Consider the following 12083-nt stretch of genomic DNA (forward strand, 5'->3'; position numbering starts at 1 on the left):
ATGTATAGGGAATCATGAAACCTACGCAGAGTTCTTATTTCTTTGAAATCTCTCACAAAATAAGGATTGCAATATATGTTCTTGTTCTTCTTGATTGTGAAAGAGGAATACTTTAGTGTTGAAGATGTTGAGTGTGGAAGATTTTGACGGGAGAGAGATGAAGGAAGACTTGAATCCCTTTGACGTCTTGTTAGAGGTTGCAGCAATTGCAAGTGAGAAATTTGAGAGAGAAAAGAGACTAGAGAGGGAGAAGGAGCAAATATAGAATCTTTTGGGAAAAAATATAAATATTAAATTCTAAACCATAAACCCTAAACATTAAAAATCAAGCCCTAAACCCTAAACTCTTCTTCCTAACTCCTAAACTCTAATATGTCATATGTCATTTTTAAAAAAATAATGATTTAATATCAATTTTGAGGGAGAATTGAAGTCAAAATTGGAGTAAGGAATTAATCTAGTAACAGTAATACATTAACATTATAATATAGGTAAATATTAGTCTAATAACAGTAACATTAACATTAAAAATCTCATCTGAGGTCCTAAATGATAGAATTTAGCAAAAATAGGGTGACGCTAGAGGCATAACCACTAGCCTTGATCACCACGTCGAAACCAATCACTCGATTAAATTTCATGCAATTTTGATAACGTAAAATTTTCAATCCCACTAGTCAATTTTGTTTTTGTAAATATCATGTCACTGAAACTACATCATATAATACTAATATTTTGATCGTATAATATTACAATGTCACAGTATATGCAATTAAAAAAGTAAGTCAAAATATCTCATTATATAATGTTACTGTTTCAAAACAATAACAATGAAACAATGACATTATAACCGTACGATCTTAGATTTGAATAAAGATTACATCTCATATCTAAGAATATGAAGACGAAGAATAATAAAACTAAGAAGAATGATAATAAGAAAATGAAGAATATGATGGTGGAGGTGTGACGATGATTGTGGTAGAGATAGAGGCGGATAGTGGATAATATATGGAGGGTATGTGTTTTAGATATAGGAATTTCTTAGATATACACCTATTGAAGAAAGACAAATACGAGATTATGGAATTATTAGAACAATTTTCCTTTTTAATTCTCGCTTTACATTGGAGTGACTATAATACCCTATTACAGTCATTATTTATCCACATTTTTAGTTTGGATTAGTTAATAATTTAATTTTTTTAATTATTCTTTAAATAAAAATTATTCGAAAAGTAATTGTTGGTCGTATATTTATTTTAATTTCTTATTAGTTTTATAAATTATTTGTTATTTATTTTACTATTTATTTGCAATTTGTTACAACTTAAATATATAATACTTTTACACGTAATTTACACAACAATTTTAACAGAATATATGTTACATGCTACTAGCAAAATTATAACGAAACACCTATCAATATTTCAAGAACCATATTTGTTATCATTTTTTATCAACATATATTGTCTACCATATACGCTACAATATATCAAACGGAGTCAAAATATGCGGTCAAATACAGAAGATACTAGAACAAAGTCATTAAAAACAAGAAATTATCACAATACTCTAAAAAAAAATATGGAGTCCAAGAGCAGAGCAAAGTAAAATCTCATTTTCAAAGAAAGCTAAAATAAGATATCAACCACTGTGGATGCTCTAACTATATTACAATTTTCTAATACATTTGTTTCGTTATCATAATTACACACAAATAAATTATTATATTAGTTTATTACATTAGAATAACACCACTATATTAGTTGATTAATTTGATTTACACAAGTCAATAAATCTTTCAGAATGCAATTGGGGAAGAGTTTGATTACTTCAAATTGCAAGTAAATTTGTTATCACTAAACCTCCCCCGAATCCATTCTAACTATATTACAATTTTCTAATACATTTGTTTCGTTATCCCTTTAGCATGACCTATAGATATTAAATATGAACCAAATGACGTAATGCATGTGTTATGATTCTGATTACACAGAAAATATGCGACACGTACCAAATTGGCTTTATTGGTGTGAATAAAATTTCCTACGTCTCAGATATCTTTAAGAAAAACGAAAATGTTAAATGACCCAACTTTTTTTAACCCAAATTATCCCAAGTCTATGTGTTGTTGCCACATAATAATGCTGACATGATAATTTTTTTGAAAATCAAATTTCTCTCTTCTCTCTCCATTCTCTTTTGTTTAAAATTTGAAAATAAAAAATTCTCTGTTTTATTTCTCACTTTCCTTTTCTCTCACACTTTCATTATTTCATCACATCTCATTTAATCACAAATAGACAAGTAAATCATTCATATTCACAAAGAGATGCCTTGAAATTATTTGCTTCTGCTTCTGCTTTTGATTATAACTTGTGATAATTAATGAGGCCTGCATTTAGATGACTAACATGTCATTAACCTTTTGGTTTGAGATTAATAAATAAGAGGATTACAGTTTCTCAACATGGACTGCATTCTTGTCTTCTTTCACATATACATGTTATTGAATATTAATACGTATGTATGTATGCATCTTCTAGTCATAGTATGGACATTTTTCTCTTGGGATAAAGGGATTCTGCTGGTCATGCTATATAATTATGTTCATGAAAACAGATAAGCCTTTCAAGTATGAAATTTGTAGAGAGATGTAGGTCTTTCTGATAGCATGTTGCGCGTAAGAGGAAGCTTTTTTGAGTTCATCTCTTTGCATGATCAATCAGCAACTCAGTATTTCAGTTAGATTTGCAATTTGTGTTTGTTGCTTTTTTTGGGGTTAAGCTTAGGATTCTGTCAAGAAATGCTTTACTGCGTTTATGTCAACTGTCAAGCAAATACTTGGCTAAACAATGTTATGTCAATTAACGTGGCTTGGATCATTCTTAGATGACTAGAGTGGCATTCTTTTTGCTGTTTTTGCCAATCACTGATAAGTGCAAAACTCATCTTTTCGGATGTTAGTTTTGGCTGAAGTTCTACTACTGTTCTAGCATTTCCTGACTCAATTTTCTGCATATTTTGAAAACCCATATTTCTTTTGCACTTATGGAAATAAATGGATGGAAAAGACAAGTAATTTAAAGGAGAAAAAAGCCCTGAAATAGATTTTAATTTTGTTCTCTCTTTTTAGGGAAAAGTAGATTAGTATGCTTGCACCCCAATTTATTCACTACTTGTAGAGAGAGCTACTTCATAAAATTTTGAAATGTGCAGGTTCTGATCATCAAGAAGTACATAATGAATAAAATGTTTTTGTTTGTTTCCTGATTTTTTTTAAAAAAAAATCAAATTTTTATCAAATTCCCAAAAAAATAGGTTTAATTAGTGGATCCAGCTCAACGGCCATCGAAGCTTCTGAACCCTAAATTATAAATGTATTCACAAGCCCTAAATAACTTTCCCTAATTTCCGCAAAAACTGATGATAATGTGAAGTTGTGGTGTTGTTGTTGTTCTTCTTCGTCGTCTTTAACATTATTAAATTGATCAAGTGATTGATTGTGGACGAAGAAGAGTGTGCATTGAGAATGTTGAGTCTTGAAGATTTCGAGGGGCGAGAGATTAAGAAAGATTGGGGCCCGTTTGATTACTTGTTAGAGGTTGCAGAGGTTGCCAGAGAGAAATTGGAGAAGGAGGAGGAGAGTTTGGCTAAGGAAAGGGAAATTCATGAATCTGGGTTTATCAAGAAACAGAGATCAATCAAGGAGAGAAATTTTGGAAGGTTTGTCACAAACCCATCTTCTTATATGCCTAATAAGATCAATACCTTGTTTATAGAAGAAAACCCAACTGGGTTTGGTCCTGTTAAGATCAATGAACCAGGAATGAGGGGAAACCTAATGGGGTTTTCTGGGAAGAAATCTTTGGCAACCCCTGTTAAATTTTGTTCTATTGTGTCATCTGGGAGAGGAAAAAACTCCTCTGAAAGAAGGGGTTTCTGTTGATAAGTTCTTTAGCCCCAATTTTAGTGAGGAAGTTGTGAAAGAAAGGCTAATGAGGGAGGAATTGCTCAATAGGTCAATTGCAATTGATGAAAGATTTGAAGCTGTTGAAAATGAAGAAGAGGATTTGAATTTGAACAAACAAATGAACAGGAGTTTGAAATATGATTCAGCAGTACCCGATATGTCTATGAAAGAGTGGAAAGCTGGGGATGAATTTGTCAGTAAAGAATTGGGATACCCAGATTGTGAAAGAGTAAAGAGAGAGAGACTAATTAGAGAGAAATTTCTCAAGAGACCTCTTGTGGTTGATAGCTCAATGGATCAAAATGAGAAGAAAGACAAGACAAGAAGCCATGAAGCCCTCATAGACCGTGGAAAACCGGCTCAGAACATGAAAAAGAAAGTGAGTTTTCAATCTGATCTTGGTGAACCTGATTTGCCTGTAGGATTCTGACGGCGAATAATGGAGTTGGGAGGTACTAATGCAGTGTTGGTATTCCAAAAGAAGCTTTGCAATACTGATGTAAGCAAGTGTCATACTCGATTCACAATTCCGAAGAATCAAATCAAGAACAAGTTTCTCACAGAAGATGAAGAGAGCACACTGAATACACATGATGGAAAGAAATGGATGTCTGAGGAAGTAATACTGATCGAACCGGATCTTCAAGAGTGTAAACTAAGCCTCAAGAGATGGGTTTGGGAGAGCAGCCATGTTTTGGTAGGCGATGGTACTCGATTGCAGAGAGGAATCATCTGAAGAATGATGACATTATTCAGCTGTGGGCATTCCATAGAGGCTTACAACTCTGCTTTGCACTTGTGATTGTACAAAGAGCACAAGGTAACACAGACAATATGAGCAATAAAGTCAGATAGTAGACACTGCATGATCAACTACAGACAAGGCAAAATGGTTATTGTCCTGAATGTAAACTAATCTAAGTTGAATTCATTGAGTCAAATGAAGTTCTAGTAGTTATCTCTTCTTCTTCTTCTTCTTCTTCTTGATTGCCTTCTATCTGATACTTTAATAATAGAGAAGAATTACTGAATTTGCACCATGTTTGTGTTCTTAATTTGTTAATCAACTAACTTATTGTGTATTGTGATGTCTTTACAGATCCAATTACTGTGTATTATATAATTATTCTCCTATAGCTATGCAATCAAGAAGGAGGACAATCTCGCATGAAAGAGTTGCTAATTTATGTGAGTAACACCAACGAGAGGTGGCTCGCTTGACAATCGATCGAGTTACGCATATGTGTCTAAGGTGGTTCGGTTGACAATCGATTGAGTTACGCATATGTGTTTAATGTTCGATTTCAATGAGAAAATTTCTCAGTTTTATTTGAAAAAAGTTTTTGTGAATAGATATATAAGTAAGAATCCATGATTGGTATAATTGTAAAAAACTTCTTGTTTGACCTAAAAATGGTGTATTTTCAGAGAAGTGAGCCAACACATAAGATTATGTAATCTTGTCTGCAACATACAGGACTGGGTCTATTTCTAATGTTGACATTGTCTTTTTAACCTTTTGTTTTCAGCATCTTCCAGAGGCTCATCAGGGTGCCTCCAAGTGGCAATCATCCATGACTTCCCAAATTTTTCTTCAATTGTTGACCAAGTTGTACTATGGACAAGGAGTAAAAACCCTTAACCCACAAAAATATTTAACCATTTAAAGGTGATCGAGTTGGTTGGAGATGAATCTTTCAAGTTGAAAGACTCAAATTAAATTCTCCACATCAATACCGTGTGACTTATCAAGTGCTAAGAGAGAATCCGAATATCCAAATATCTAAGTTTACATAGGCCAAAGGTCCATAATAACCTAAAAAAAAAAAACCCTTTGAAGATAATCTTCCTAGTTTGCATTTTTGTTTGGATGATAAAACCTAGACTTTGTAAATGACTTCCATGACCCTATTTAAATAATAATACTTCACTATATTTAGCTATTCAAGAGAAGGGTAGATTGGTCATTTAGTCTTCCATTGCTAAACAATTGAAGCATCATAAGATGACAAACACATAAAAGCATCTTAATTTCCTTTAAATATCACAACTTGCTTTGTATTGAAAACTCAGACCACTTTTTAACCATAATATATCTATATCTATATCTATATCTATGTTTGACAAACCAAAACAACTAGTAGGTATAAGCAATTGAGCTCTTCATCACTTTCTCTTCATAGTGTTCTTAAATGGAAATGATCCAGTTCCAAAAACAGAAGAGAAAGACAGGCATTATTATTCCTGCAAACAAAGTGACCAACAACAAAATCAAAGCAAGAAACAGAACAAGCAGCAGCAACAACAGCAACAACAACAATGGCAAGTTTGTTGGTGTTAGACAAAGGGCTTCAGGGAGATGGGTTGCTGAAATCAAAGACACAACAAAGAAGATCAGGATGTGGCTTGGAACCTTTGAGACTGCTGAAGAAGCTGCTCGAGCCTATGATGAGGCTGCTTGCCTTCTTCGCGGAACAAATACCCGAACCAATTTCATCCCACAAGCGCCAACCAATTCCCCTCTCGCTTCTCGAATCCAGAATCTCCTCAACAACAGAAGAGGAGGAGGAGGAGGAGTTATCCAACAACAAAAACAACAACAAAGTGTAGAAAAAATACTCGCCCCCACAACTAGCACTATTACTACTACTGCTAGTGCTAATAGTACTGGTAGTTGTGTTATTAGCAATGGTGGCATGAGTCCCAGTGACCATAGTTCTCCATGTTTTGAAGATGTATACAAGCCAGAAATGACCCTTTGTGCTGATGAATTCGAGACAGGTTGTTCAGAATCCGGGTTCGATCAATTTTCCTTGCTCGATCTGCCAAGAAAGATCGATTCTCAGTTGACGGAATTTGATAGGATGAAAGTTGAGAGACAAATATCAGCATCTCTATATGCAATGAACGGAGTGCATGAGTACATGGAAAGTACTGTCCAGGATCCAATTGGTGAAGCATTTTGGGATCTTCCACCTCTCTGTCCATTGTTCTACTCCATTTGACAGCAGAATCGTTTTTCCTCTCATTGTTGTTTTCATTCTTTGTTTTGAGATTAGAATGGGAAATACTCTAATCATTGAATAACAAAGAACAAATGGAGGGTTGGAGAAGTCATACCCTATTGCTTGATGTCTAAGTCATACCTTCGAAGCACTACCAATAACAACTACTCTATCATTGATCGCCATAACAGGCCACAGTTTTCAGTGTAAACAAACATTTTGTAGCAAAATTGAAGCACTTTGATTATAGCTTCAATCATTTAACTCAATATTAGCACCACTATCTATACATTGAACATGTTCATATCATCTTAAACGTTTTTATCGCAATTTATTGTCAATTGATACTATTCTTACCTTAAATCTAATAATCTCATTTCTTATCCTATCTTTATTTCGTTTGTGTGGCTACACGTCGCGCGAAGCATTCGCATTTCTACTACATGCATTTTTTGGATATATTGTCTTTTAGTAGTCTAACATTTAGTACCATACATTCATCGTGGATCGTATAATTGACCCGTAAAACTTTTCCTTCAACTTTTAAAAAATCATTCGGTAGCATAAAACTCCGAATGCACTCCTTCACTTTATAAGTGATGTTTTATGAAAGCAATACATACCATTTCCATGGAGAAAACTTTTTTTGGTTCAACATTGGTAAACACAGTGTACTTCGAAAACAATTGTTACTACAAATCCACAATGGAAAAGACAGACAATTTAAAGACCACATTACATTGGACAAAGATTGTGACTGAAACACAGCTACAGATATAAACAACAGATGAGAAAACATTAGCTAGTTGCAGAATCCTCGACGCAGATTTTTAGTAATCTTCCCCTTCATCTTCGTTGTCTTCGACGCCTTCTGCCCCAACTTCCTCATAGTCTTTCTCAAGAGCAGCGAGATCCTCACGAGCTTCAGAGAACTCACCTTCTTCCATACCTTCACCTACATACCAGTGCACAAATGCCCGCTTGGAATACATCAGATCAAATTTGTGGTCGATTCGGGAGAAAACTTCCGCCACTGCTGTATTGTTGCTAATCATGCAGACTGCACGCTGCACCTTGGCGAGATCACCCCCGGGCACAACTGCTGGTGGCTCGTAATTGATACCGCACTTGAAACCAGTCGGGCACCTGCAGATATACACACATAACCATCATTCATGTTGCAGTGGATCAAAACATTATTTTGAAGCAACCAATCCATCCTCGTTCCATTTTGAATGCCAGCCTAATTGTAACTTTTCGTAGCACCTTATTATTACATGTAAAGTATGTCCTCACTGACAATGTGATTCTTACAGATATGAGTGATTCAAAAGTTGCAGGCATAAAATATTAAAATCACCCAATTTTTTTTAATACCACGACACAACTAATGAAAATGATAAACAATTGAACTCCTGCTTGAAACAGCAATTTCAACCATTTGGGTGATGGTGGAAGTGAGATTTTGGTCGTGTTGGGAAATTGAGATGGAAGCAGGGTAGGGGGATGGGGATTTCCCTTCCATCCATGTATCCTAGTATACAAGTTTCAGAAATTAATTTATTCTATAAAATAAAATGCATAAAATGTCTACTCACCAGTCAACAAATTGAACCGTTCGCTTTGTCTTGATGGTAGCAACTGCAGCATTAACATCCTTAGGGACAACATCTCCACGATACATCAAACAGCAAGCCATGTACTTCCCATGCCTTGGATCACATTTGGCCATCATACTTGAGGGTTCAAACACAGCGCTTGTAATCTCAGGGACTGATAACTGCTCATGGTAAGCCTTTGCAGCCGAAATTACTGGTGCATAGGATGAGAGCATGAAGTGGATACGAGGATATGGTACAAGGTTAGTTTGGAACTCTGTAATGTCCACATTAATAGCACCATCAAACCTCAATGAAGTGGTCAAAGAAGAGATAATTTGGGATATTAGGCGATTTAAATTGGTGTAAGTTGGCCTTTCAATGTCCAAGGATTTCCTGCAGATATCATAAATAGCTTCATTGTCAAGAAGCACTGCCACATCTGTGTGCTCAAGAAGGGAATGAGTTGAGAGCACGCTGTTGTATGGTTCCACAACTGCAGTAGAAACCTGCATGCTCAAGTAAATGTGACTTAGGACACCACATTTGGTACAAGTAAATACCCCAAATGATGCATTAATAAGAGAGCCAATCGAGTTTTCCTTTCTTAAAACAACATTGTCCCCAAAGTTTCCAAAAAATTTGGCTTTTACTCCAACTTCAGTCACCCCCCTTTCACCTCCCTTTTTATCTTCTACTCAAATTTAATGCTCTACTATTATTAACAGCCATAATAAACATATATTCCTTTTCACCTCTTTTGTACTTTTACTCTAGGACTTTAATAGTTTACCTGAGGAGACGGATATATTGTAAAACCAAGCTTGGATTTCTTCCCATAATCTACAGACAGTCGTTCCAAGAGAAGTGAGCCCAAACCAGAACCGGTGCCACCTCCTACAGCATTCAATACCAAAAAGCCTTGCAGCCCAGTGCAATTGTCCGCTAGTTTCCTCACTCTGTCAAGGCATAAATCAACAATTTCTCGCCCAACTGCAGCACACAACACCAAAAACAGTAAGTTAATACAAAAAGGTGATCGTAAGAAGATTGTCATTTCCACTGGTGTAGGGAAAATGCAACTACCAGTATAGTGGCCTCTTGCAAAGTTGTTGGCAGCATCTTCCTTGCCGGAAATAAGTTGTTCAGGATGGAAAAGTTGTCTATACGACCCAGTTCGAATTTCATCAATGACAGTGGGTTCAAGATCAACAAACACAGCTCTAGGCACATGCTTGCCAGATCCTGTCTCGCTAAAGAATGTATTAAAAGCATCTCCAGCAACACCCACTGAGGTATCACTGCAAGAAAATATAGGAGAAACAACATTATGTATAACAGAAGGAGCTATCTGAAAACACAATCATTATCTTTGTATGGACAAATCATGCATAAATACACATCTCAATCATTTCTATTAGTACACCAATGCCACAAGTATAGATTGTATAGTAGGCATACAAGATATCAAAAATCACTTTGCTGAAACTTACAAGCAATGGCATTCCATTCACTATCAAACAACAAGGGTTAATGGTTGTTCTTACAGGGCATTGTTTTGGGGATAAATAAGTAGCTGTCCAACTGATGCTCGAGAAATCAATTTCGCTTCTTGGCACAATATACTCAAACCGACCAAAATTGATAAAAAATTTTGGCATGGAACCTAAACAACTGGGCTACATTTGAACTAGTTTCTAATCCAACAATGAACAACTCCTAGTTCGGTCCTATAAAATCAAATTGATTCTTGAACCCCAAATAGCAGACAGAATTCAGTTCTGCGCCCTAAATGACACGAGCGTTTAATTTTTCAGGCAAAGGATTGATGCTTCATCCAAATGATTTTCTACTCTCATTCACAATACTGAAACAAACCAGAAACTCAAACCACTCTTGTCAACAGACTAGCAAAATAGAGCAAAACCCACTTGATCATACCAGAATAAGACCACCCATAAAAACCCTAATTCTCAAAATGTGTTATTTGGACAAAAAAAATTAGCACAAAATAAGAGAGAGATAATTTACCTAGGCATCATCCCATCGGGATGAATTCCATGTTCAAGACAATAAAGCTCCCAGCAAGCATTCCCCACCTGAATACCCGCCTGCCCAATGTGTATGCTAATTATCTCCCTCATCTCTCTCTCTTGCTTCCTCACTTGAAAATATCTCAAGATGGTATGGTGGAGCAGCGAAGAGAAAAAAGTGTAGAATTCGAGAGGGCCCAGAGGGCGATGGTAGTTCTCCGTTGTATTGTGGGCCATACTCAATGGGGCCAGCCACTGGGTGCCCACTCTTATTTTAGTTTTGTCCGGCTCGGTTTTGTCGGTTCGTCTGGCCCACGTACTTGGCCCAACCCCTTCTAGGCTTCGGTATAAATAATTCATATAGTAATTAATTATTTTAATAATTTAAAAAAAAATTAACGTGAAACCTATCCAACTATCCACCGGACAACTGACTAATAAACTCACTCCGGACCATATGGAAGACCCCATAACCCCCAAATACCAGTTAAGTCTTGGGGCAGACCCAGTATAAAAGATAACATAATAATCTACACCTTATATAAGCTTATCATATATTTTTAACCATATTAAAATTTTATTTATCTTTAGAAATCAATCAAACAACCAAGGCATGCTTAGGCAATGATAGAATGAATCTACCAACCAATTTCATGTACCACATTGGATTGCTGTAAAGTTTGTTTTTTTCAACTTAAATTGTTTGCTGTATTGGAAGACGGAGGACTCACATGCCCAAAATTTATTGGCTTGTTTGGGAATGCTGTGAGGTGCTGTGAGGTGTGGTGTGGTGCTGTGAGTTATAAAACTGTGATGCTGTGAGGTGAGTTGGAACGCAAAAAGTTGTTTGGCGTATCACTTTTAAAACTGTGGTGCGGTGCGGTGTGGTGCTGTGAGGTGCGTTTGGCGTATCTAAATTACTGTTATATTAGATGACTAATAATATTAATATAAAATCACTTAATGTTTATATTGTACATTAATCTAAAATAAAATAATTGACTTAATTTGATTACGTATGACAAGTCAACATACATTGTAAGCGTTTGGGAGTGCTGTGAGGTGTGGTGAGGTGCTGTGAGGTAAAAAGCTGTGGTGCTGTGAGGTGAGTTGGAACGCAAAAGCTGTTTGGCGTGTCACAAAAAACTGTGTTGCTGTGAGGTGTGTTGCAACTGAACGCAGTGCAAAAGCACTGCCAAACACCCACTATATAAGACGAGGTTCAATGCAATTGTATTTTCAATGAGTTAGTCGGTGCAAAAATAATAATAGTGTGAAAGATCAAATGCTTCAACTAAATTGATCTCAATATTATTGGATCTAATTTTGTCCCCCATAAGATTTAGTGGTTGCATGTCCTATGCCACCTCATGGACATGCAGCCAATTATTGTAACCAAGAGAAACCTAATAGAGAAGTTTAAATTACATTAATAGTAATGAGAGGTGGTTCAATTGGCAATGGACTGGGT

General features: G+C 35.7%; 2 protein-coding genes across 2 annotated transcripts; one reads left to right on the top strand and one right to left on the bottom strand.

Annotated features, from left to right (window-relative positions):
* Window positions 1–6168: 6168 nt before the first annotated feature.
* Window positions 6169–6981, top strand: LOC119995992 (ethylene-responsive transcription factor ERN1-like). Its single transcript, XM_038842476.1, has one exon. The coding sequence runs from the start codon at window positions 6169–6171 to the stop codon at window positions 6979–6981; it is 813 nt and encodes a 270-aa protein (XP_038698404.1).
* A 602-nt stretch (window positions 6982–7583) lies between these two features.
* On the bottom strand, window positions 7584–10780 carry LOC119997346 (tubulin alpha-3 chain-like). The gene is made up of 5 exons (XM_038844286.1): window positions 10611–10780; window positions 9666–9880; window positions 9373–9572; window positions 8580–9088; window positions 7584–8127 (listed from the first exon to the last, which is right to left on the bottom strand). Exons 1-5 carry the CDS (start codon window positions 10721–10723, stop codon window positions 7812–7814), a joined length of 1353 nt encoding a protein of 450 aa, XP_038700214.1. The 5' UTR covers window positions 10724–10780; the 3' UTR covers window positions 7584–7811.
* Between the last annotated feature and the right edge of the window lie 1303 nt (window positions 10781–12083).

Source organism: Tripterygium wilfordii, chromosome 4 (genome assembly GCF_013401445.1).
Source record: "Tripterygium wilfordii isolate XIE 37 chromosome 4, ASM1340144v1, whole genome shotgun sequence".
Lineage (NCBI taxonomy): Eukaryota > Viridiplantae > Streptophyta > Magnoliopsida > Celastrales > Celastraceae > Tripterygium > Tripterygium wilfordii.

Bases quoted from the DNA above. Each gene is read 5' to 3' on its own strand.
- LOC119995992 (XM_038842476.1), top strand. From the start codon at position 6,169: ATGGAAATGATCCAGTTCCAAAAACAGAAGAGAAAGACAGGCATTATT.
- LOC119997346 (XM_038844286.1), bottom strand. From the start codon at position 10,723: ATGAGGGAGATAATTAGCATACACATTGGGCAGGCGGGTATTCAGGTG. The intron at 9,881-10,610 runs GTAAATTATCTC...ATTTTCTTGCAG, and splicing joins CCCGATGGGATGATGCCTAG to TGATACCTCAGTGGGTGTTG. The intron at 9,089-9,372 runs GTAAACTATTAA...TTGAGCATGCAG, and splicing joins CAATATATCCGTCTCCTCAG to GTTTCTACTGCAGTTGTGGA.